At 40.7% G+C, this 27834-nt stretch overlaps 2 protein-coding genes across 2 annotated transcripts in view; one reads left to right on the forward strand and one right to left on the reverse strand.

Annotated features, from left to right (window-relative positions):
- Nucleotides 1-26679, reverse strand: LOC108768429 (uncharacterized). The gene is made up of 23 exons (XM_018518840.1): nt 26592-26679; nt 26443-26496; nt 17923-25160; nt 15063-17163; nt 14081-14311; nt 13909-13934; nt 13258-13605; nt 12852-13175; nt 12042-12404; nt 10987-11299; nt 10273-10892; nt 9795-10175; nt 7142-9724; nt 5971-6257; nt 5355-5904; nt 4952-5236; nt 4519-4762; nt 4066-4409; nt 3675-3966; nt 3254-3568; nt 2792-3075; nt 2317-2721; nt 1-2206 (listed from the first exon to the last, which is right to left on the reverse strand). The coding sequence occupies exons 1-23, from the start codon at nt 26677-26679 to the stop codon at nt 2171-2173; spliced, it is 17712 nt and encodes a 5903-aa protein (XP_018374342.1). The 3' UTR covers nt 1-2170.
- DCTN4-p62 (dynactin subunit 4) overlaps nt 1-27834 on the forward strand; it is a 139639-nt gene that overhangs the window by 34549 nt on the left and 77256 nt on the right. The window lies entirely within an intron of this gene.

The raw sequence follows: 27834 nt of genomic DNA on the forward strand, positions 1-27834 counted from the left end.
TGGGATTTACATAATGTTTTAATATATAAAAACGTTTTAGTAACTTATATCGATGAATGCCTATCGTATAATAAATGGTAGTTCTCTACGCACAATGGTTATAGATTAATTTACTTTATAGCATTCGGCTAATTGTATTTTATCATTGAACGCCTTTATTTCTCTTTATTTTCAATTGTTCTCTGTTTTTTATATTCTTTGTGCTACAACTTTCTCTTTTCCAAACTTGCTTTCAATTTATAACAGTTAATTCCAATAAAATTCAGAGAATCTTTTCAGGATATTTTCTATATATTACAAAACTTGAAAGTTTACGCAAATAGATGGAGGTTAGAGAAAAAGTTGGTTAAAACAGATAATTCACGCAGTAGATAAAATCTCAGTAATGGACCTCGCAATTACAATATAATAATACACAAAACGCGGTTAATATATCTCGTTAAAATATTGTTAATTAGATCAGCTTACGTACTTAAGTTGATTATAATTTCTTGAGTATGACAAACAGGTACGTTTAAGACATGCCGTTATATTATTGACTTTTATTAAAAGTACGTATAAGTATACATGCGCTAAGTGTGTACAAAATTACAATAGCATTACGTAGAAGAGGTTCCGGTGGAGAGAGTATGTACAACAGGGTAATACATCTATATTTATACGTATATCTATGCATATATGTATATGTATAAGGAAAGGTTCATTTTTTGGATGTAAAGAGGACAAAGTTAGTAAAGAAACTTAAGATATATGAGCATCGTCATCTTCGTTTCTTAAACCGGCAGAATTTAATCCGTCTCGTATAATCTTTCGATTAAGCGTGGGCTTACAAGAGGATCTCGATATGTGATACACCTGTCCTTCGTTACCTCCGCTTACGCTATTTATTGAGCTAACAGTAAATACATCGCGAACTTTAACGCATCTCGTTTGCTCTTTCTCGAGTTTGATATATAGCGACGTTGCCGCGGCTTTGTCCCGAATGTGAACTGGAAGACGTGTGTCTCTCGAATGTAAAATGTTAAAATGCAATTATCTTTTGCAGTTTTTCAAATATATTTGTAAACTAATTGTAAGTGCTAAATTTGTTTGCGTCAAAGTTACCGTTAGGAAAATAGCGTTTTTGTCTGGCATAAATATATTATAAAGACTACAAATGTGCAGTGTAAAAATATTCTATAATATAAGACAATTTACATTCTAGCAACATTTACATTCGAGCAAATACTAAACGACATTTATTATTGATCTCGAGCGCAAGTTCGATCGCTCCGAAATAGCCTTGCAACGAAGCCGGGCAACATGACACGACTTGTCGGAGAATAGACTAAACAAACAAACAGTAACAACAAAAATAAAAAAAAAGTTCTCTTTTCGTGATCAATGTAAGCATCGAGCTATTCCGTCGTGCTGTCGGCACGACGAATTGGCGCCATCCATTATTTATGACACTGTTGCACCATGCTTGCACGTGCACGGTAAGCTGTGCGATGATCGAAATATTATTTCCAAATTTAAATCTACATAAACACTTGTAATATTTTTCTAATTCTGTGGTTTGTAAAGATACTTTTTGATACTCTTAATATTCTCTTGACTTGGAATTCCATTTGAAATAATCATTCGAATCATTGTATTAAAATTCGTTAACTAATAAAATATGTTAATATTTCGATCAGCTGCAGCGACGAGTTGCTCGATCTCGTGAAAATAATAGGGAAGGCAACAAAGAGCTTCTTCGAAGTCTTCCCTAGTTCATTGGTTGTATTTTGGCACGGGGTTGATTGTGAGTCACGCGCGCTTATCTTTCGTCCTGAGGCGAAATTACGCGCAGAATTTTAATTTGAAAAGTATTCGCCCATCAAATATTAAATTTAGAATTCTTTCTATGAGAAAACATCATCAATTTTGATGAATATCAAGCCCTATAAAATTTTTAATAAACATATAACAAATAAATTTACAGAAATAGAAAAGAAACAACATAACAATCGCGATAAATAAATAAATCAGTATCATAAAATGAAATATGTTGCTTCGCCTGTTTTGATAGCAGCAGATTTCAATTATTTCAACATACAATGATTCATAAATCTACGGAGAATACCGTCCAGCGGCTTCGTTCGCAATCAATCTTCCCATACGTCGTGACTCGTTCTAGTTTGAGCGTCTATAGCGAATCGAAATTAGATTCCCGATCGCTAGTCTGTGAAAAGTATCAATTAATAAAATCGAAATGGTAATTTCAGTAGGATATTAAATATTAGTGATACATAAAAAAGTTTGGATATAAATTCGTAAGGCACACTATCTTACCCTATCCGGACTGTATAATGGCGGATGTTGCGCCGGAAGTCTCAATGTGCTTCCTAAATCACGCTCAGCCATGGTGTGACCCTCACTGGCACTGTCTCTGGTATCCCTATTGTCTCTAGTGTCCTTGCTGTTTCTTCGAGCGGCAGCGACTTTCGTCGGTGGTTGAATCGTCGTTTCACCGCACGATCTCGCTAGAGTAGAACCAGCCTCGCCTAGATCCAATCTAAGAAGCTTTGTCGGAGCTTGGATGGTTGTCTCGCCGCACGAGCGGGCTAGAGTCGAGTCGAGATCAACCTGAAGATCTCCGCTCCTTAGTACCTTCGTCGCTGGTTCCACAGTAGTTTCACCGCATGAACGTGCCAAGGTAGATTCAGCATCCACGGTACGGGTCACCGTCGCCGATACCTGTCGATAATTAAAATCTTACTTTTTGTACACTTTCTAAACTTAGATTAAGATGAAAACAGAACCGTACCTGAAAACCAGCACTCACAAGAGCACCCGTGGGTGTCATTGGGTTTCTTGTGCCTTGCAAATCAGCTTCCTTGCAGTCTTTCGCGCTAGATATACTTTGTTTCCTATTGGCGGGAGAGCTCGTGCCATTGTCGAGATAGTTTATAAGTTTATGTTCCTCAGCAGCAAATGTACTCATGACGGTCTTATTGTAATTTTGTGGTGATTGTGGTGCCGATCGATATTTCGCGCGTGGAATCATAACTGTCAAGGAACGATCACGTTGATCGTCGTTGACTGGTATTGCTGCAGAAAATAATTAAATTGATTGAATTTATAGATATAGCACGATTTTAGCGTATTATATTTGTAATCAACATTATACAAACATTATATGTTACACGTTATACAAATATAAAAATCCTGAATATCAAAGAGGTTGGTTGAAATATAATAAATAAGAAGTGGTAATAGTAAAACGTACCGACTGCAGGCACCATAGTAGCTTTTCTGGGTGGATGACGAGGTTTCGTGCTGATCTTACGAACTGGTCGTTTGTTCGGCGGCAAGGGAGCTAACATTTGCGGCGGCGGTGGCAAAACGTGCGGTACGTGATGCGGTATCGCTAAGTCAGTGACGCTACCTTCGCTGCTAGTATCACCACCCGTTCCGGGAATCATGGCTCGTCTGTCGCCGGTCTTCCGATCACGTCCTGGGCGACGGAAGCACGTCATTCCCACACAGATTGCTAGGAGACCCAGCAAGATCGCACCGGTCGTCACTAGAGCTATCAATAAGACTGCAAATATACGGAAATATAATTGTTTAAGAGTTTAGAGATATTGGTTTGGTTCTCTGATTTAATTGCAAAATCATTATATTTCATAAGAAATGCTTTTTTTTACCTTTGAGATTAACTTGACATCGTTGACCGCTGTGCCAAGGGAAGCACTCGCATACTTCTTGACCGAGAGAATTGGTAACGCAATGACCTTTGTTATTGCAGCCCGCGCATCCCAGTGGTGCTTGCGAGCATACCCTTCCGGGATACGTTGGATTTTCTGATAAATCAGCCCAGCCTTCTCTACAAGAACATTGATAGGATCCTCGTAAATTGAAGCATGCTGCGTGGGGTGAACAATCATGATGTGGACCGTCTTCCTTGGAAGCGCATTCATCAAAATCGGTCGCCTCGATCTAAATTAGATTGAAGAATGAAATATCAACAATCCATAATTATAACAATTGCAATGAACTTTTGTAGTTATTAATTTATGTTGCCACGATTCAACTTACCGAATCAAGGTTCTTTGAAGCATAGACCTCTGTGCCACCTAAACTGAAATTACTTCCAACTAAGTATTTTCGAAGGACTTCTTTTAATCTGGTTTCATTAGCGTTATCGCTTAGTTGCACGTGAAACTCGACCTTTGTAGGATCCGAAATGAATCCAGCAATTTTGAGACCTCTGTACACATCTCTCAAGTCACTCTGCATTAAAGTTCTATCTAAAGCTTCCTTCGTCGGAACTACCAAACGTTTGTAAGTTGCCGATGTAGAATCGTTTAAGGCAGTGTCATACGCCACGAATTCATGGCCGATGCGATCCAGACCAACACGCAGCGTATATGTGTAGGTCGCTAAAAATTATTACGCGTTAACTTAAACGTATTAAATCAATAGCAATAAATACATTCGCAAGCAAAGTATATCAATAAAAATTGCATGTGGATTCATCTGTGAACTTACGTTTGCAAGGGCGATCTGGGAACATTCTCGCAAACCCTGGTCGACAGACGCACCTCATCTCGGTTCCTACTTCGGCACATACCTCAGATTTGGATGATTTACATTCCGGTATGCACTGATTCGCAGTTGGTGTAAGAGGTACTATCGGCGCACCAAGTATTCCACCCGTCAGTACTCTATGGATTTCATTACCCATTAGATCTTGCTCATCACGAGAAACTTCCTCCCCATATTCAGCCTCCACCTAAAATTCAAGCAAAATATACCCGTCTAAATAAACATTATTCCTTATAATTATTTATATTTAATAATTTTAGTAATTATTTGATAAGGAAATATCAACTTAAGAAAAATTAAAAAATTTCTTGGGTGAAACGCTGATGAGAAACTTCTGTTTATTGTGACGAATAGTATTTATTTCATGAATCGGTACCTCTTCTCCTCCAGACACAGGTGGTTTCTGATCGCTCATTACAACAAATATGGAGTCATTATCCGCTATGTTGTCGTACGTTGAAGGTATCCTAGTAACAATCGGTTGTAAGATTGTCGAAGTTACCGTAGACACTACGCTTGTCGGACGCAGCAGTGTTTCCGTCACGGTCTCGACAGTCGTCGTGGTCATCGTGTGCGTAAGTAAAAGCGTCCTCGTCGTTGGCGGCGAACCCAACACCGATGTTTTAGTTCTCGTCACCGTTGAAGTTTTGAATCTTGTCACCTAATTTACGATCATTAATATACAATTAGTACGATTATATATCACTAATCAGTAATAAAATCAATGCGATTATTCAAGAAATAAACAATTATTTAAATTTATATCAAGATACTCGTACCTCTTTTGGTTTCGTGTGAATAGTAGCATTGGATTGATTCTTGGCGATGGTACTGGTCGCCTTTACAATATTCTTCGTAAACTGCGTATCCGAGTTGCTTACCTCGGGACGCGTCTTATTGCCCGGTGTTGGTATCAATGTATTGGTTACTTTACTGATCGAACTGTCCACTCTAGTCACAATTATGGATGACTCCTTATTCGCCGTTTTATTCACGATGCTGTATTCGATTATTTGCGGTTTTTGCGTCTTGATATTCGATATCGTCGAATGCTGTTTCTTTTCCGTTTCTATGATAAATGTTAAAGATTCGGTAGGTTCCAATCTTGTCGACGGTAGGATGCTTTCGCGGCTAGATTCTAAGAATACCGGATGCTCGGGTCGCTTAACAGGATTTGGTGGAATGTCCAAAACGTACGACCTCGTCGGATCGACATCACGGTGAAGTGTCGACGATTTACTCGGCTGAATATGATCTAGTTGAGGTGGCCGCAGTTTTGTCGGTATTACTATATTTGTCGTCAACGTCGTTGTCGATTGAATGGCGATTCTAAAATGCAACAATTTAATTATTATAATTTATTTTTTAACAGATTTTATTAAATAATTTACGTACCTAGACACATGTCTTGTATCAAACGGTCGCACGGTGTAAATGCTGATATGTTCGCTCATTCGCGTTTCGACCGGTCTGAGGATATCAGCGACGTCAACTACGACTGGTAGGTCAACAGTACCGTGAATAATTGGGATTTTCGATTCAATATCCTGGATTACTGGGATATGAGACGTCGCAACGGCAGTGGCTATCTGTATGGAACCGGAAACTGCGACAGCTGGTCTCACAGTAGCGATCTCGAGCGGTCTCGTAGTTGTTAATACTGGTGGCGGTGGCACCATGTCCTAAAATATAACAAATATATCGCTAGATTATGCGACTATTTTGTAAAAATTTTTCTCAAAGTTTTTTATACAAATTGGGACACTTTTCAGAAATATTGAGAAAGCTATACCTTTTCTTAGAGCTTATTTTTTATATATACATAAATTCTGAAATATTCTAAAATTTCTTATTCTATAATTTTTGAAAAAATATTTTAAACATCAAATTTATTGGAATTTAAATCTAATAAAAAATTTTTTTAATTAGAACTATTTCTTAAAAATAAGAAATATTTTAGAATTCACATATATGAAAAATTCTAGAAAAGATGTAAACTTTCTCGACACTTCTGAAATATTGTAATTTCACCTAAAAAAATAATCTAATTGTAAAGTGAAATTTCCGGTAACCTCATATTCTAAGCAGAAACTTTTACAGAAAGAGTATTCCTCTTCCAATACACTGGACTATTCATCAAAAATATATTGGAGATTATTCTAACAGTTTTCCTCTTATATGAAGAGAAATATATTTACTGAAAGCGGAGTGCCCTCTTACGAGTAAATTATATTAGGAACACACAGCAAAATTTTTACTGCAGATGCAAAACGAAAGTACTCTAACTGTAAGAATATTGTGCTTAGCATATTTTCCTCTTGATTTCAGAAGATTTCTTTTGAGGCCGTATATAAGAATAAAATCCTCTAAGATTTAACGGTTTCTGCTAATATTAAAATTATTTTTTTTTGGGTGTTATATAAAAAATTCTGAGAATTTTTCTAAAAAGTTACAAAATTAATCAGAAATTCTGAAATTTATATAAATTTTGAAAAATTATATGAAAAATTCTGAGAAAAATTTTTACCAACGTACGAATTGCAAATCAAATATTTTAAAATTTTACCTGCGACAATAATTCTACGAGGAAAGGTCTCGTAAGTGACGGTCTTGGGCTGGGTGGAACCATATTTGTGTTAGGCGGTGCAATCGTTGTCGATTCTTTTAAAGGTACATATTTTGGCGGCTTCAAACCTGATTCGTCGGTCGTCATTAAGGCAAATCTATCGTCTACAGGTATATGAGTGGTAGTGATGTCTACCGGTGGTGGTGACAACCCGAGCACGTCGCTTGACGGCGGTGGCGGTGGTTTAAGTCCTTCTTGCTCTTTTTTCTTTGATTGATTTGATCCGATCCCCCCGTTTAGGGGTGGTGGCATCATATTTCTAGAGGGAACGTCCTTGATTTTATCCTGCTCGCTTTGAGAATCCGAGGAAGCAAAGTTCGTCTGGTAGGCTGTTTCCAAAGTTTCATCATTCTTTTTATTTTGTGATAGATTATGTTTCGTGACTAGCATGCTGGGCGGTCGCTCGGTTTGCGTTTTACTGTCTACCTCTTCGCCCATTGCCTCGACCGACATGGAGAACTTGACATTCGGACGACCATGCGTTTCCAGTCCCGCAGTACCGCTCGAAATAATTACCGGCTCCGGCACTTGAGGTTTCGGTTTTGTCAGGATATGAGGATATTCCGGATGCACTCTCGTGAATGTTCCATGCTCTGGTCGAATGATACTTGGACGTTTATTGCCGATTATAATCGGACGAGATGTAGTGCTATTTTTATTTTCAACTGTTTTCTGTTGAAACTTGACAATATCGGGAACCGCTACATCCGCGTCCCAATTCTGAAGATTATGATTTATTTTTATTCCATGATTCAATGTTTGATTGACAAAAATTTCCGCATTATTCGGTTTGACGTTCTCCGGACGTCTTATAGAGTAATCGGGTCTAACTTCTAATTTAATTGGTGGTTTCGTTAATATCTCTGGTTTAATCCGGGTTAGACTAGGTCTAGAATCAGGCCTAATCGGTCTAGAGAACGGCCTTCCAGGTCTATCTACCTCAACGCCGAATTGAGGTATAATCGCTGGTGGCTTCAGATCGATGGTATCGTCGCGTTCAAGTGAGTTCAGTGTCGTGACTTGTCCGCTTTGCGTCTTAGTCGTAACTGGTCTTGGATTTTCATTATGAGGAGCGGGTATACCATGAACTATTTCGTAATCGGGTTTATAGCCTTCTTTATATCCGTAAGAAGTAGTCGAATCGACGTGACCATTATAAACACCGAAAGGTTTGCCTTGTACTACAGGCAATTCGTAAGGCCTCGTATTGTAGAGATCGGTACTATGAGGTCCTTGCAAAAGTGGCTTTCCATCTGTTTCACGTTCATAAATCACATCCTGTTCTTGCTCGACTTCTAGCGGTTTGCCTACAACCGTATTGATGGAAATAACTGGTCCATATAAAGGTTGTGATGTTAGAGTTTGGTTGATGCTTTGAGAATTCCTTGTGTCTTTTTTATCCTGACCGTTGGTTTCTTGGCTTCTATTTCCTTTTCCATAATACTGATTCTGATAATTAATATACTCCGAGGCACCGATGTCAGAATCCAATTGTATCTGCTCTGTATGTGTATTAGTCTGCCATTTTTCAAGATGATCTGGCAATACATGCTGTGTATTCGTAGCGGATACTTGAGAATGCTTGTTTTCTTCCGATATCGGATTTGGATGTAAAGGATTGTGGTATTCTATTGCACCAGTGGGGGGTACGTTATTGTTCTGCTTATTATCAGTTGGCAAATTCGGTGGCGCAACGTTACCTATGTTTGTCTTATCCGGATAAATATGCGGTCTATTTTGATTGTCAATTTGAAGAGTGAATATATTAGGAGTTATCCGAGTAGGTTCCTGATGAGTCTGAGGATTCATTGGTGGGCGATGCGATAACATAAAGGTGTTGTGCGTCTTTATTGGAGGTCTCTGTGGTCCCGAATACGCTGGTTTCCTAATCGGCGGATATCCAGTAGGTCGTTCCATGAAAACGTGTCTATCTAAGGGCCGATTGGTCGTCGGTCTTGGTCGTGGTCTCGGTCGATTATTTAGAGCGAATCTAATCGGTTTCTTGTCGGATTTCCAATTGGTACCTAAGGTTATCTCGTTTCCAGAATCTGGTTTTCCTAGGAATATATATCGATGTGGAACTTCAGTCGGTGTGACTTCCACACGCCTCGGCGGAGCTTGTTCCATCGAAGTTTGACCATTCGAAAAATGACCACGCATTGGTGGTTGGTGAACTGAATGTACGTGAGAATGAACAGACGGATGACTAGCAGGTTGCGGTCGAACGTTTATTGTCTCCGGCTTGTGATGTACAAGAATTTCTGTATGAACGTGGCCTTGACCGGAACCTCCAGATCCATCAGGTCGTTTGATCAGATGAATCTCCGATGGTCTTTTATCGGGTCTTAGTACAGACACCTCTGGCGTTTCTAGTGGTCTCTCGCGTACAGGTGGCAACAAAATATGCGGACGACTAGAAAAACCCGGTTTTGATGAAGAAACCTTAAAGTTGGTAGATGGTGATGGTGGAACCATGTAATGAGTTGGATTTTTCTCGCTTGAATATTGAGGTAACTCTTCAACCTAAACATATATACTAGTATAAGAAATGTTGCTTTTTACTCGATGACACTAATAAAATTGATACACATACCTTTTGGATACCAATGAAACTTGGTCCAACTTCAGGTTCTGGATAAGGAGATGGATCGTCAAAATATTGGCCACTTATATGAGGTTCATTAGTATCTCCAAAGATCAGAGCTTGCGTGCCACCTTGAGGAATTACGACATTAGCTACTTGACTGGGTTGGATATTGACTAATAAAGGTTGCCCCGTTGATCTATCAATAACGTGTGGGACCTGATGGATTATCGGTTTGGTAGAAATCGGTTTTGACTCTGAGCTCTGTATAATGATAGAACTATCTGGCAATAGAGGATCTTTTTGTGCCCACGGCGGTCGTTTCTGTTCTTCCGAAGATAACATAACTGAAGTCGGATGTGGTTTTTCGATCGGTTTGTCCGGATGAATCTTGAAATGAATTATTATATGTTACGTACACACATACACACACACTGCATAAATAAATATATATAGTGCAAATGTATATAATATAAATAAAACGTACTTCATCATGTCTTGCCGGTGGTATTAAGGGATCTTTAGCGCTCCATGGTCTTCTATATTTCTCCGGATTCCACTCTGGAATTTTAGGGTTCACATTAGGATTCGCATACTGTTCTACATTTGGTCTGTTAGGTGGTTTAAGTAAGGGATCATTCTCCAGGATATCCTGTTTCGATGCGATTCTCTTAGGCGGTGATTGTTGAACGGAAAGCAACTTTTGAGGCTGTTTAGGAGCCGTTGGATGATTTGCATCGAGAGGAATAGAAACCGGTACTTTCAGATGTTCCTCGTAAATCTGATGTGCCGGTAAAATTTGTATTTGTGGATCTTGCGCAGTTTGTTGAGTTTGTACATCGTCGTTGTTCTCCAGCACCTCTAATACAGGATGCACTGGAATATTTGGTACCGGTAATGGTGGTGGTTTCATGCCAATGTGCTCTTCATCCTTCAGAAGCGTCTGCGGCGGTCTCGGTGCCATTTTGCCCGGTTTTCCTATGATAACATCGCTATTTGCGGTAATTATTTCACCCGGGGATATCGGTATACCGTCGGCAAGACTGCTGGTAACCTTGTGGCGCGTCTCGGCAATGTAATTATGATTGAGATTCGCCAGATGGGCAGCTAGAAAAGACAATCATTTCATATTTGAAACATGCTAAATAAAACATAACAAATAATTATTTTTAGTTTTTGATTAAAAAAAGAAAATCATTACCAATATGTTGGCTTTCAGCGGTTTCTATATCACCATCAGCAAATTCTGCGACAGGTATGTAGATAGGCGATCGTTGTGTTGTGACTTCTTGAATCTCTGCGAGAGGTACGCTGTCGTTTCTACGAGTAGCCGCAGTTTTTCCTTGCAATAATCCGGCCATTGCTGTGATTACCGGTCCCAGAGCAGATAAACTATTTATTCCTAAAGAACCCAGACTAAGAAGAGGTTTGCTAACTGAACCATCGTCTCCGGATTGAGAATTCGGCCTCTTATTTTGTGATACATCGCTTAATATTGTAGTACCATTATTATCCTGTATAAAAGTTGCAAATCTCATTTACATATAAAATTCGCATAATTTGATATGGTCCAGTATACAGAGAAAAAGATTTCTTTGGATATAATAAATTTTATTGTATCCAAATAAATTTGTTATTTGAAATGTTCCAAACAAACCAATGTTTGAATCAATAAGTGCGATTGTTTGAATTTGAAACAATGTATATCTTGTCTTAAATACATTATTTGTTTGAACCGATAATATCTATCTTCGCAGTATTCGCGTGATTAACTGTACAGCACAAACAGTTGATGTAGCACATAGCATTGCTCGTTTAATCCTGTTGTTAGATGTATAAACCATTGTTTTCATATTTTCGGTCAAAAAATGTAAGGATTCTAAGAAAGCAATTATTTGCATGGAATAAAACCTAACTTCTATGAATATATTTTGCCATTTTCAAATAAATAATTCGTTTCATTGTTTGTATTTATTGTAACCAAATAATATATTATTTAATTGAAAGATATTACTTCAAATAATAATGTTATTTCTGTCAAGCAATAGAGATTTCTCAAATGAAACAAAATTTGTATTCAAACAAATAATATTTCGTACAAGCATATGTTCTTTCAATAAAACAAATTTTAGTCAAATAAATAGGAATACTAAATCCAAAGAAACCTTTTTCTCTGTGTATGAAGAGCTCTATGATAAATATTATTGTGGAAAACATTTTTTTTATAATTTAGAAAAGTTTGTAAATAAAATATACCTGTTTATCAATTGAATCTGCTGGCTTTATATCAGAGTTAGTATCCTCCGATGACGTTTCCGTTGACATTGTAGTTGTTGAGTTGTTCGTGGGACTTTTCTCGTGTCTTTTTATTTCTGTAATAGAGGTTGATTGTGGGAGATCTGAGGTCGCAGTTGGTTCGATCTGATCTTCATCATCAAAGAAGATAATGGTCGAACCCGTGACGACGTTTTTCACCGGATCGGAATGATGCGCGGTCGTCAATAGGGCGTTCATATAACCGGCGTCTAATAAACTTGGAGCTATTGATTCCGTTACGACGTTTTCAACGATATGTGAACGAGACGTCACAGTTGTTGATGTTTCACCATCTGGACCAGCCTGTGTGTGATAGGAAAAAGATTTTAAATGTTAAATTCATAACGTCAAATTAAATTCAGTTTGAGTTGTTTTTAATCATTTCTACAGGTCACCACTGCTCCTACTCAATCTCTCTCTCTCTCTCTCTCTCTCTCTCTCTCTCTCTCTCGTCGTTAATTTAACTAAAACAATACAGTTAAACAATTTAACTCAATAAAATATATTAAATTTGATTCAAATTTAGTTTATTATTTACTAAATTCATATGTTAATATGGACGTATTTACTTTGAAACTAACTATAGAGAGGAATTAATTGATTTACATTTTGTCATTCATGGAAATTAAAAATAACAAAATATTATTTACATTATGAAATTTTAATATTATTTAATTCAAGAGAGGTTGCCATTGCTCTTTTGGTATTTAATAGTGTATATAGGGCGTAAATACAAAGTAGCATATTTACCTGCAATAACGTTGTAAAATAAGTAAACGTGGTAAGGTATGTTTTAGTGGCGAAGATCTGTATAGGCTCCGGCGTAGGACTAACCGAAGCGGTTTTCATGGTTGTTTTTCGCACTGGCACTTTCTCCAATACCACGTCAGTCGATGTGGCTACGTTTGTGCGAACTACCGTGCTACCTTTCTCCAAAAATGTATTGAAATACGTATATGTGATGTAATATGTTTTAGTCATATCCGTTACGCTACTGTCGGTGTTATCTAAAGCAGTCAGGGTAGTTGTGACACTGGTTGGTCGCGGCGGAGGTGCTGATTCTGTTACTATTAGCTAAAAACAAAAAAAACGAAAAAAATATATAATGCCATAGTAAATACCAATATAGAAATTTGCGGTAAGAAAATAAGCTAACCTGAGTAATCGTGTCGCTGATCGTCTCTGTTTTCGTTCGACCTTCTTCCATAAACGTTTTTTCCAACACTGTGGTACTGAGGTATGTATTGGTTTCCGGTCGCGGAGCTTCTGATGGCTCGAGAATCATGTCTAGGTAATGTTGCGGCGCGGTAACCGTGTTCGTTATGACTCTCGTGCTACTTTTTAAGGCGTCATTCACATCCGGATGATCTGTGTTCAAAGTCAAATATGTGTACGTCGTTTTAAATACTTCGGTGCGTAAAGTCGGGGATGCATCCAGAGTCACAGCTGCTGTTTCGGAGCCAGGTTTTCTGTGTCGTTCCTCTGTTGCTGTATTCGCTACCACCTAGAAAAAATAATAAAATTATTATATCAATAAGAATTTTTGTAAGTCGTTTCAAAAACTGATTATTAATTATGTGAAATCTGTTGTTTGATGATACGAAAAAAAATGTGTGAAAAAGAGATTAAAACTCAAAGAGAGATTTAATTTAACATCAAAGAGAGATTTAATATCGTAATCAAACTTTTTTGTAATAATTTTCCTTGACTTAATGATTATCAGATTTTTTTTAAAAAGTTACTTTAAAATTATGGACTAGTAATACCATTTTATAATTGACAAAAAGTAAATTTAACACGTTGCAACCTTATCTATCTTCTTCACAGTAATATCTTTGTAAAGTAATTTATTTCTTACACATATTTTAAACAATTAAGTTGTAAATGAAATGTTCCATATGGTTTAAAGTTGTTTATAAATTGTAAGAGGGAATAGAGAAAGTTTTTATTTGGAGAAATATATATATATATAATTGTGCTGAGGTACGTGAAAGTTGTTGTGCAAGTCTTCGTGACAAACTCGTTCGGTTTATCCTGCGGCAGGAGCATGACCACCGCTTCTGACAAGGTAAGGGTAGGTTGAGGATTTGAGTTTTCCCATCGTAGAGCTGGAGTTGGTCCAGCGACAATGACTTCTACGCCGTTTGACATTACGCGGGTCGCTAAATTAAATCTGCGCCCTTCTTCCTCATCCTTCGCCTCGTACTCTCCTATCGTTACGATATCATAAATAATGTATTGCATATATAAAAGAAGTTGCTTTACAATATCAATTTAATTACTATTTATTCGAAGATATTGAAAAAAAATATTGTAGCGATGTGAAAGATACTGTCGGAAGATTATAGGTTTACCTATTGTAGTTTAAATCAACGATCAAATAATATCTGTATTAATGTACAAAGATTAAAAAGAATCGTATATTCGGATTATAATCGAATACACGACAAATTTTTACAGAAAAAGATACAACTGATAAAGTTATGTAATTAATATAGGGGGGATTAATATTCATATGTATCGTACATTTTAAAAAATTCAGGTATATACAGCGTCATTTTGTCCATATACAGTATTTACATTTCATACAGGGCTGTAATGTACAGGAAAAAATTTAGAATACCAAAAGCCAATTGACACAATATTTAACAGAGCATTTACACAGTCCAACAGTCCGTTTCGTACAAGTTTAACAGAATTCGCGTAATCAGGAAATCTATAGCGAAAAAAAAGTTTAGTCTAAGGATTATATTACATACGGCGATCACCGTGTGCACTCAACGTTGAAATGGCCTGATTCGCCATCTCGTTGCCTTTTTTTAACAAGTTTACGTATCTCGATCAATATTATCTCGTTAAAACATCATTTATATTTCATATATCGGTTTATTTCAACGTTTTTGTTCACTTGTGCGATCGTCGTGAGAGAGAGGTCTCAGATGGGTAAAAGGTACTACTCACCGACAACGGGTACTGGATTATACACAGATGATACGAAGCCGGCTGACGACTCCACGGTAGGAGTGACAGTCACCGTGACGGGCACCGTCAACGTAAGTGTCGTCACTCTCGGTCGTACGGTCGTCGACGACGTCACTTTGGTCTCCAGTCCGTTAAGTTGCGTCACCACGTATGTGTACGTCCGTAGTCGCGTCGACGTCACTACCGTCTCCGTATAATAAACGCTCGTACTAGGCTCCAACGCGAGATCGGGCGTAGATTTAGTCTCTAGATTAATCGTGGCTGATTTCGACGGTAAGATCTCGGGGAAATCGAGGCGAGATAATGACAGGTAAAGATCATCCGCTAGTCCAGCCTCGATCTCCTCCGGCGTAATCTCGCTCGTGACTTTCGTCGCGGGGACTGTCTCGCGGGTGTAATTTGCGCTGAGAGGTATCACGCTTGGTATGTACGAATCATCAAAGTAATTGGACGTATCAGTGTCGCGTATCGATGACTTCATAGTCTCAAGCGGTATAACGCTCTCGAAGCTCGGTGCGATTACGATAGTATCAGATGGAAGGACCGTTCCGATTAGAGAAATCTGGGTCGAATTAGAGTCAATTATAACAGCTGGTTGGAGAGGTACTGTTGGAATTTCTTCTGAGTCCTCGCTGATCATTTCTGGCATAACGCTACGTTCTGTAGTATCTTCAACAGCTTCGGTTGATTCTTGCCCTTTACTTTCTTTACCGATCGTTGTCGTCTCGATAACTGATGTAATTTCTTCCGTCGTGATATTTTCTTTATCGGAAATGCTCGTAGATTCATCGGGCACGTTTAATGTAGTGATGTCCTCCATGAAAGTAGTTTGCTCTTCAAGGGTGGCAATGGTAGTAATTTGTTCTTTCGTTGTAAATTTATCGTCATCATCTTTATTAACAGTAAGTTCAGTGGTCGGTACATATTCATTTAATATAACAGTTTTCATTGATATCTCTGTATTATTAACGTCTTCTGAAGCGATCGATTCCGTTATATTTATCGACGCATTATCAGATCCTTCAGGCGCTTTTATTGTTTGCTCTTCCGACGGTTTTATTGATGTTTGACTGATTGGTGTTGTCGTTACAGTAATATTGTCTGGTTGCATCTCAACATCACCCTTATTAGGTACAATATTATCTTCATCCTTAGGAGAAATTGCGGGATGCTTGTCTTTCATTAAAATCGTGACTTGGTTTGCATTTTCAGTCGTAGTAGTCGTGTCATCATCTTCGTATTCTTCATCTTCCTCGTCATTAGATGGAGGGAAAAAGAAATTGTCGGTAATAATCACTGGCATGTTTAATGTACTTTCTTTGGATATAGCATAGCTACCATCCAACGATACAAGACTCGCTTCCTCATCTGGTTTGTTATCAATAAGATTCGGTGTCTCTTCGAGACTGGGTGTAACAACAGAATGATCTTTTTCTCTAACAATTTCACTCTCGTACTCTTTGTCATCTTCTTCGTCCGAATATTCATCGTATTCGGAAGAAGGCGCGGTAAAGAATCCAGCAGTAATAATGGCAAGAGTCGATGTCGGAAATATCGGACGCACCGCGACCAATTTTCTCCTGGTTACTCTGACTTTATTTTTAGTCGATGTCGGCGTAGATTGAAGTTTTCTACGTCTAGTTATAGTTACTTTGTGTCTTCCAAAACCAGTAGGCTGGTAACTTCCATAGTCTGCTGGAATGTCAGTCGGATTAATCGAGTTTCCTGATCCAATAGTTCTGACACGTGTCACCACGATTCTTCGTGGTGTATGCGTGGTAGACGTAGTGTACGCGATATCTTTGGTGCGAGGTGTCAAGGGTCTGCGTCTGACGACCGTAAACTTATGTTGCCTAGCAGTTCTGCTACGCACCACGGGTACTCGAATTCTAACACGCTTCCGTGGAGTTTCTTCAAAAGCTTCGTCATCATCGTCGATCCTTCCATTGTTTATATAATCCTCGTTGGACCATGTATAATCAATATCTTCTCTCCTGCGATCAATATTCCTACTTCCATATTGCACCGATTCAGCGTAGAGATTACCTGCAAAGGCGACTGTTCCATTCGATTGTTCGAATCACATTTCGCCTTGTATTTAAGTTCACTCCGCGATCTAATAAAAATCTATATGATCAAGCAGAGTGCAACGATAAAGCCGTTCTCGGGTGTTGCTTTTGTGATGCATTGATTGATTGGAGTTAAATAACTGCCGTCTCGTGTTTTTGTGTGCTCATCCGATTGAATTTCATCATATACATTTTGCGTTTTAATAACGTTATCGGGCGCTTGCACGACTTGTTTGTTTGTTGTAATGTTGTTGGCGAGACGGAAGAGTATCATGTCCAGTTTTGTCGTGTGGGCGCGCGTGCGGCGGCAGACCGAGGTTATGTTAGTAAAAGGAAATGAGGGACGACGCTCAAAGAGGATATTTTTAAGAAGGAAATAGAGAAGAAGTTTAAAAGAGGTTGGGAGAGAGCGAACTGAATACGGGACGGCCATTCTCACGAATGACTCTTGTTTCACCGTAGTCAATTACCCATGACCTTTCCTTTACGCAATTTTAAGGAAAGGGATCCCGGCAGTCTCGGGATTTTCTATATTACATACGCAGCAACTTCGATTTTTATCAACGTTGCTCGTTTTTTTCCCACTATGACGTGCCCGAAGAAGCTGAACCGACGCTCTCCGGATGAAAGAAATTCGGAAAAACCGGTTAGCCTCCAGGGCGATTCTAAGTGGGTTTCAATAAAATAATGGACATATAATATAAGAGCGAAAGAGAGGAGGATGAGGAGCGGAAAAGGATTTTTGCATAACACAGAGGGGAATAAAATTAGGTATAGATGGACGTGGAAATATGCCGTCCGACGTCACCCACTACGCTCTCGAGACTTTGTGTTGGTGCGTGGTCGATAGGATCTTCGCTTCCCGCCAGAATGGCAACGGCCACCGGTCCAGCGTGCAAGGACGGTGGTATTGAAGGTCTGACTTCGACGACTCTTTCCGAAGCGTCTCTTCGTCTTCTGGACGTAGTGACAGAATCGTCGACTTTCACAGTACTCAGAACAGTGCTGAATTCTCCGGGTCTGCGGCCGGAAACGTAGAGCGTCACCACGCTAGATTCAGCCTTTGCAGAAGCCTTGGATTCTTTTTTCTTGTCGTTCAATTTACCGCGTCCGCGTGGTCTGGATGACTTTTGGTACTCTTCCGCGTCGTCTTCATAATACTCAAAGCTATCGTGTTTATAGTCGGAATCGGCCGGTTGATGTCTTCTCTCGACTTCTCCCGGTAAGGTGTTACTCTGCGTGAATGGAGCAGCCGCGAACAGAGGATCCAGCAACGGATTGGGATTCTGCGGTTGCGTTTGCGGTTGTTGGAGTAACAACAAGAGGGAATTTATATTGGCCGCCGGTATCGCGGCCGTTGGAGTCACCACAACGGTGTCCGTTATGAATTCCGTCGCAGTAACGACGTTGGTCGAGGAGTCGACCAGAGTCGTCATAATCTCCTTGCCGCGGAAGGTGAGGGGAATGATAGTGCTTCGATGTTTCGTTATTGTAGTAACGTAGGAGGTGGTACGTGTGTTATACTGCGTGGTGGGTGTGGCTTGGGACAACAAAGAATTCGGTTGACCTAATTGACCCAGAAGTAATTGTGAGAGAAGAATATTGGCGAGGGGAGCGTTGCCGGGCAAGGGAGGCTGTACCGTAGAAACTATGTTCTCTACGGAGAACACCGTCGTGGGTATAATAACCGATTGAGAGACGCGACGGCCACCGAGGCTTGCGAGGGTGTGCGAAATACGAGTAGTGGGTGTCTCGTGCAGCAAGAATCGTGTAATCTCGGCCTGGCCTTGATTATTGGTACCCGTCACTTCGCTAACGATCACTACGAGCGGCTTTCCGTCCCCAGCTGTTACTGTGCTATATTGAGAAGGTCCGAGGACTTCAGTGCTTGGTTGTTGCGTTATAATAGTTCGATGTTCTGTGACGCCACTGTTTACCACAGGAATTGTCACTTCCGTTGGTACATAATGTGTCACAGTTATGGTGCCGTCGAAATTTGGATATACGGTAGGCGCTTCCCGGATATCTTCAAAGGTTCCTCTACCTCTTGTAGGAACTCTTCTATTTCCATTTCTTCCGTTTGATGATCTTGAGCGAGACGATATTCTTCGAGAATTCGTTGAAGATTCAGTCGGTTTGGAAGATCCATTTCGTAATCTTGGTGGTCTCACTCTTCCATTGTCAGGTTTACTAGTAGATCTACCATTCGTTCTGGAAGGAGAAGTCGGCCTCTTGTATCCCGATCTGTTAGAAGAGGTGTCCTTTTCTCTTAATGTAAATTGTCTTCCATTGTTCGAGGCCGGAGACGGTTTTATTCTCACAGATCCATTTCTATTTCCAGTAGATTGTTTCGGTCTAGTTCTAGGTTTACTTTGCTGATTCGATAGCTCTGATGTTTCTGCCGTTTGATCGGAATTAGATAACTTCTGTGGTTGTGAAGACGTTAAACTTCGCGCGCGATTATTATAACGAGCGGAAGGTTTCGGTGCTGTTTTTATAATGTCTTCTTTATTTACTATGGCGTCTAATGAATCGGATCTCTCTTCCGCTTTTGCAGAAGAGGATTGAGCGGGTCTACGAAAACGACTACTGTATGCTCTAAGCTGACTAGCTTGACGTCGAATTCTTCTTGTTCTGGCTCCGAAAGGTCTAATTTGTACGACGGGTCCAACAGCTTTCCCGGAACGACGATTTACATTTACGTTAGATCTTTTATCTTCATGTTCCGATCCTTCGTAATCATTGTCTGATATTTCTTCAACGGGCTCATCTTCCAAACCTTCGTTGCCTTCGTTTTGTTCCTCATTTGGCTCGGTCGATTCTTCAGTAGTTGCTTCTTGCTTCCTACCAAGAAATCCACGTGGTGGGAACAGACCTGTATTACTAGGTCGTGTTCTCGTAGATACCGGAGGAGTTGCTCTGTTATTTGTTCGTCCATTGGTTACTCTAGGAACTGTTGGCGCGCTCGGTCTGTTCAAATTTCCCGATCGTCTTGGAGTTGTGGTCGTTGATGGTCTTGAAGTAGTTACCGATCGGCCGTTGCTAGTTAAATTAATGGGTCTGCGGAATCTCAAGAGTGGATTTGTAGATCTCCTAGATGATTCTGTCGTAGTTTGCAGAGGAGTGGTATTAGTTTCACCGTCGACATATTCTGTAAACGGTGTTTCATCCGTTATGAGCGTAGTCGTGGTGAACTCATTGGCATCGTTTTCTTGATCGTCGTGTCTGATAGTAGGTTGTCCTCTCAATAACGTTGATGATGGTCTGATACCTGCACGGAATCTCGACGAGGCACCGGGAAATGCAGAACTTGAAGCGCGAGTTGCGATCCTAGCAGAGGATCCTCTCACAGACGTAGGACCGCGTCTGTTGCTTTGAAACACGGACGACGGAGTTATTCTGGGCGGTGTTCTACCTCGAGTACTGCCCGCTGGGAATATCGAGCTTGAAGTAGTTGCGGATCCGCGTCTGCCTGAAAATCTTCTGGAACCTGAGGGGGATAACGTCGAAGAGTACGGCCCGATTGGCGAAGTGACGCGACCCCGCGATGATGCGAACCTGTTACCCTTGCCAGCTAAAGTGGCAGTTATCGTTGGAGTTATATCCGTTCTGGTAATAGTTGTCGCGGCTTGTGCGCCTTTGCGTTTCGGATTAAAAGTCGGCCTGTTCCTGGAAGCGAATGGTCTGATGACTGGCGTAAAGGTTCTCTTTCTTGTCGAGAATGTCAATCGTGATTTCTTTTTAGAACTTTGCCCGTCGTCGTCTTCCTCGTTCTCTTCGTCGTCTTCTTCATTCTGGCCGGAGTCCTCGTCTTGATCGGAAGATTCTGAATGATCTTCGGAAGATTGAATAACGGCGGGAGAAGGTGATATTTCCTGTATACCTGTCGATTGACTTGGAGGTAGAGTAGAAGTCGGTGCGATGTTTCTCGTGGAACTCGGTACAAAGAAGCTGGAAGTACTTTCAATAATCTGAGCGTATCTTCCCTCAATGCTAGTGCCAATTACTTTCGATTGGTAAAATGTAGTAGTACCGTTATTCTCCATTTGACCTTGAATCAAACGTACCAGACCAGTTCGATGACCTTGAGTCGGCGGAATGCTTGCTTTTTTTTCCTCGTCTATTTTCGTGCTTGACGTACTTTCGATCACTTTAGCGTACGTACCCTCGAAAAGCGTACCAATTTGTTTAGTCGTAAAGTAAACAGTGGTGACTTCGTCAGCGTCTACTACGCTTCCTCTATTCAAAGATAAAACTCCTGTAGGGAGGACTGGCGTAGCTATCGACGAAGAAGGTAATGGCGGTGTTTCTATTCTCGTCGAGCTCTTTTCCACTCGTGCATAATATCCATCTATATAAGTACCATATACATCCGTCGTGTAATGAGTCGTGGTATCTTCATGTATTTCACTTGAACGTATTGTTGAAATCAAACCTGTTTTGAAAGTTTCGAGTATCTTAGACGATGTCACGGTTTTATCATCGGTATTTATTGTCTGAATTGACGGATAAACAGGTCCACCGATCGCGCGACCAGTTGCCTGTTGTGTTGCAATATCTGGTACCGATACGCTTGTTACGGTCTCCAATCTGCTGGACAAGATTGTCTCATTTCCGACATAAGATGTAGTGAAGTAAGTAAATGTTGTGTAGAATGTTGTGGGTTCGGGTGAAATTGATGAAATGTTCACCGCGTTTTGATCGTCAGGTTTGGTTGTTATTGACGATGGTTCATTTGTATTTTCGGTGATAGATTTTTCAGATCCAGCTCTGTCGACAGGTGTTACTTCATTATCCGCCGTAATCTTGGAGTCCTCTTCGTTGGCTGATTGCTCCTCTAACGGTGGATTTACAGTTGGCGTATAAGTCATTATTACTCCGAGTTCTACTGTAGGCGTGGGCGAGACGTCTGATGTAACAACGTTGCTGACTGTTTCCTCACGACTAGTGGTTATGGTGTCACCACCCTTGTAGAACGTCGTCCAATACGTAAAGGTCGTGAAATATGTCACCGGCAAAGTGCTAGTTGGAACTGGCACTACGATGGACGGCCTTAAAGTCTCCGTGACGATATTCGTTACTGTTTCCAGGCGACTGGCGACATTCGTTTGATCGCCCTTATACATTGTCGTGAAGTATGTGAAAGTCGTGTAACTAGTTTGTAGAAGCAATGTTGGCGCGGGTTCTACTTCATGGTTGTTAGACTCCGACAATTCCTGATCTTCGGGAACGATGTTCCTTTTATCCACATCTAGAACAGTGCCGCCACCAGAACTGGAAGAGGATACAACGTCCGTGATCATGGACCCCAAAACTTCCACCTCAGTCGAAGGATTAGGCGTTACTTGCGCGCCTACTTGGAAATCACGAAATAGACGCTCAGTGGTGAACCGATCTTCCAAAGTGGTAGATTCCTCCGTTGTAATCTCAGTATCGTTTTCGGTAGTTTCAGCATGTATTGCTTGATCAGTGTTATTTTGCTGAACTTTCTTTGCTAATGATAATGCTTCTTCTTGTGACTTCTGACGTTGAAGAGCTTCTAAGTAAGCCAAAATTTCTGGAGGAGGCGCAGGCTTATTTTCGACAGATTGAGATTTCGGCGTCGTTGGTCGAGTCGTCTCCTGCGGAACCGATTGAACCTTGGTAGGTGTAATTATCTCTGTGACGACGTTAGTGAAAACCTCGGTTCGCGTCTCGATTTCCGTTTCATCGTCTACAAAGATAGTGGTAAAGTACGTATATGTCGTATAATATGTCTTTACCTGTTCCTGTATTTCTACGCTCGCCATAGCTGGCGTGGGGCTTGGTTCTAAATCGGTAGTCCAGCCGTCAGATGTTTCAAAATCATCAATAGTCGTGATGGATTCCGTTGGAATGTTCTCGTGTAACGTGGTATCCTGCTGCTGGAAAGTAGTTAGATCTCTCTCTGTCGTTTCATCAGGAACTTCTAGCTCAGTATCTTTATTGAATTTCTCGGGAGTGCGACCATTTGTTATTACCGACGGTACGATATTCTGCGATATCGTTGTTGGCGATATCAGAACAGACTCATCTTTATTGAAGAGACCGGCAACAACGGCAGAAATACCATTTGGTCCAACGGTTTGCGTGATAACATTAGTCTCGACAACTTGCCGACTGGATACACTAGATGTATTTTCTTGGAAGAATGTCGTTAGATACGTATACGTCGTGTACAAAGTTTTAAAAATGAGCTCTATCTCCTCATCTTGTTTGGTAGTTTGTTCCTCTTCAGTTTCATCAGGCAAGCTTGGTGTTTTCTGTCTTGAGCCTGGCGAGGTAGTAGGACGAATTAAATTTTTGGTCGAAGTAGGTCGAATTAACTCTGTCAAATAAGTTACCTCGGAAGAGACTACCTCCCGAGAACGTATCGAAGTCGTAGTTTGATCGCTGCCGCCCGGAATAAAGAAAGTTGTGAAATATGTGAACGTCTTGTAGACGGTAGACGGCAGTAATCTAGTAGCCAATGTTACTTTTTCTTCCTCGTTGCCTAAATCATGTTTATGTCCGGGTTGGAGATTATTTTGAGGAGAGCCGCCTTTGATACTACGACCCTGAGGATCTCCTGGCACGATGTCATTAGGAATTTCGTCGTCTAAAGTCGGTATCACCGATTCGGTCGTTCCTAATACTCTTCTTGCACTTTCTAAGATGTCCTTCAGTGTTGTTAAGACACTGTCTGTTGTGCCTCTCAACGGAGTAGTCAGTTCATTCATCTCTTCTTCGCTAGTCGTGATAGTCGTCGGCGTAGTAGAAGGCAGTGCTTCGACAGTAGTATCCCGGTCGTCGAATTCTGTTTCAGTTGTACCGTATTCCGTAGTTGTGTCGTCGGCTTCATATGTTACGGTGGCATCATCCGGGAAGAAATATACGTTTGAAGATGTATGAATTATTTGCGCATAATTCGTGCCGATATATGTGCCATAAATGAGACTCTTGTAATGTGTCGTGGTACCATCTAACGAAGTAGTAGAATCAACGACCTTCACAAGACCCGTTGGCTTCAACGATCCCGTTTCGACATCAGGTACCAGCAGTAACGGTTCCGTGGATCTCTTGGATGATTCGACGTCAATTTCCTCGGTGACGCTTGGCTGAATATTGTCGCGATTAATAGCGCTCAGAAGTTGCTCGTTCGAACCGTGCTTCCGGTCCCCCTCATAAGGTTGATCGGTTTTTGCGTGTTCCATCACAGTCGTTGGCTGAATCTTTAATACTGCTATACCATCATCCGGACGAAGCGTGGCATCGCCTTTAATCGTGGTAGCGGGACGTCCCATGGGTGCCGGTGACGTGCTCGGCGAAAAAACGATGACGGTATCGCCAACCGTTGTCGTGAAATCCGCGAAGCCATGGTAGGTCACCGTAGCAAGAGGCTTTATATCTAGCTTTTTTTGTTGCGGAATTTTCACCTGCTGTTTAAAAATCTTCGGTGTTCGAGGTCTAAAGCTTCTCGACACATCGTCGAATGAATCAAAGTTGTTTGACACGTACTCCTGTTTGACGGTATAAGTGGGCAGGTCGGCCGGTCGAACCTTCTCTGGCTTGAATCTCTGCGTATCCGCATTTAGCTCTCTTTTATTGAATATATCATTTTCTTTGGACAGTTCGTCCAGTTTCGAGGTATTCCCAGTATCCTTTTTCTCTTCATTTGATTCTGTATTGATTTTACTACTCAGCCTTTCAGCCCTGAACGGCGCGTTATCAAGGGCCAATCGAAGCTGCCAATCGTCTTCCGGTGTCCTCGAGGGATAAACGACGTAGGGACTCGCCGAATCCGGCGTTGGATTTTTGTAAACTCTACTGGATGTAGATAAAATTCTCGCGTAGAGACGACCGTTATCCAAGGTCGTGCCCACAACTTGAGTGGCGAATTCGGTACTCGCGCCATGTTGCACGAATGTCCGTGCCGTTTTTGTCAACAATCCAACCGGTGGTAATGACTTTCCATAAGGAATTGCCGATACCAGGAGAACTGTGGTCACTCCTGAGTAGCCAAGTTCAAAAGAAATATACGGAATAATGATAACGGTATAGAAACATGTCGCGTCGATAATTTATCAATGGAATTATTGGCAACGAACAAAGAAATAGGGGAGAGCGATTACATCAGCAAAACAGGACGCGAAGTTATAGAAATGTGATTGATTTGGAATCAAGCGTAAATATGTGCAACGAATTTGATTCGTTCAGTCGCATTTCACGTTTACGAGCCCGTCCATGTCATAACCGTGTACCGAAATACGTCAGCATCGTTCGTTTGCGTCAGTCAATGTTCGCGTCGTAATATTGTATTTTTTTTATCGTAATGTAGGTCGTCGGAGAGACGGAGTGGCGGACGGACGTTGGAGGCAGACGGCATCCGTTGTTGAGAAGAGTTGAAGGCGGGGAGCAGACAGGAGCAGTAACAGAAACAGAAAAAAAGAGACAGACGATCTTAGTAGATGAGCCTTCTTCTTTCGTAGCCTAGGACACTTGTTGCAACACTATCCGCGATATCCCGCTTAATTTGCATCGTTACCCTACTTCTCAAAAAAAATGTTCCTTGAAGTAAGAAAAGTTGGCATGCTTACGAGGAAAAGAAAGAAAGATATTTTATAGCTATTAGTTAAGTTGCTTATGTACAACCCCTAAGTCCTGAAAATTCTAAGATCACGCACACTGAGCGATTTTCCTTATTAAAAAGAATTAAAATATCTAAAATAATTAAAATAGCATATTTTAATTTTATTTTTACTTTATTATTTTTAACAACTTGAAATATTTAAGAACTTCCCGCACAACGTGATGAATTTTCATGTCTTGGGGAAGAACATCTCGCAATTAAATGTATGACAGATTTTAAAACCAGATACCACTGAAACGAGATGATATATGCATATTATATTCAACTCAGCGACAGGAAAGTGTGTATAACCGCCTGAGAAATATATTTACACGGCCGCACCTCGCGTCAACACGCACATGGATAATTGAGATACGCAAAATGATGTATCGTGAGAAGAGATAAGTTATAAGAGAGCAGAGACAAAGAACAAAAGCGGAAAGATCGTTCTATGTTACAGGCTTGTACTCAAACTTGACACAGAATCGTTAAATCTAAGATGTATAAATAAATATTTTTATCAGATACAACTGGAAAAATTAATTTGAAAAGCTCAATTTTGAGTGCAATCCTTGTCTGCGTGTATCGGTGTGATTCAGGTGTCGCAAATGTGTCACGATTAGCATACATTTGTTAGCACGTAAACATTTATGGAGAGACTTACCCTCTAGATCCCTTTCTATCCTGGAAGCTCTAATATTATCCGACAAAATTTCATCTGTAAGAAAAGAAAAAAAAACATTTTTAACGCACATGTCTTTAAGCAATTTATTTAATATTGATGCCTAATTTGTGCATACGTAAGTGAGATACAAGGTCGCTTCAATGCATTCGACAGAGGAAGCGTGGGCGGTGAAAGGAAATTATTGAAGGATGTTATAATAGTAGGAGCGCGCTTCATTTGGTCATCGTCATAGTTTCTCGCGAAATAATTGCTATGCGTCATACGGATGTCATCATATTCGTACATATTTTTTTATACTGCAATAGTAATTTCCCTTTTGTTATTTATAAAAAGAGAAAAAGAACATGGAACCTGGAAGTTTGAAGTATAACACTTATAAAATTTTTCCGGGTGTCTCAAGAACTAAATTGCGCATTTACTCACGATTTAGGAAAAAAAACGAGAAGAAGCGGATAAGAAAAAAAGAGCGAATGCAAATGTCTTCGTGTCTAGGAAGGTGCGTGTCTATAGGAATGGATATATAGAGAGAGAGGGCTCCAGACGCCGGCGACATCGAAGATGTCGTCCGGAGGCCGCGACGTACAGTTATCTGACCGACTCCTTTTCTCGCAAGGAATATCTTTACGTCGTGTTCTTCCCGCGTACACGTGAGTACCTATGCACTTGCATGTACACGTGACTGCATACGCTACATCTTGAGTAGCTGTAAGTGCCTTTCTATATTATAGCGTCTATGATTTGATTGTAGTGACTGGTTGATCCACGCAGAAAAGAGTCAACAACAAATTCAACCTATCATGTATCATCGGACGTTCTTTTACCGAGTACGATTGTTTACAAACATTTTGTCACGGAAACATTTCTACATTTTGGTTTCTCGTCATTTTATTCTCTTCCTAACATTCAATGAATAACAAAGATAGATCGACATTTGTGTCGACTGTGTCTCTTAAAAGAAAAGCAGCCTTAGAATGTCGAGGAATGGCGATCATTACCCAATGATCCCGTGACGTTGAACTCGCGAAGCTACCAGGGCAGGTGACATCCGGTTTATTCGACGACGAGCATTTCTTCGTATCGTGGTAATCGGGACCGACGTCCTGAGGTCATCCTTGTCCCCGGCCACATTGGGTCAGCTGGTCGACTTCGCGTCGCCCTTCTTTTCCCGACGTCTGGCCTCCGGCAAACCAAGCCGTTTCGCGGCAAACCGGTCGTCGCGGTTCGCGGCAAGCGGTCGTCGCGTCACGTTACCCAACAATCGGTAACGATCGCGGTCGCGTCGATGTACGTGGGAGAGAGAATTCGTGTTCGACAACGTGCGCCGCGTGCACACGTTATTTCGATGCGACTCGAATCGCGTTATGAAATGCG

The sequence above is a fragment of the Trachymyrmex cornetzi genome, unplaced genomic scaffold (genome assembly GCF_001594075.2).
Source record: "Trachymyrmex cornetzi isolate Tcor2-1 unplaced genomic scaffold, Tcor1.1 scaffold797, whole genome shotgun sequence".
Classification (NCBI taxonomy): Eukaryota; Metazoa; Arthropoda; class Insecta; order Hymenoptera; family Formicidae; genus Trachymyrmex; species Trachymyrmex cornetzi.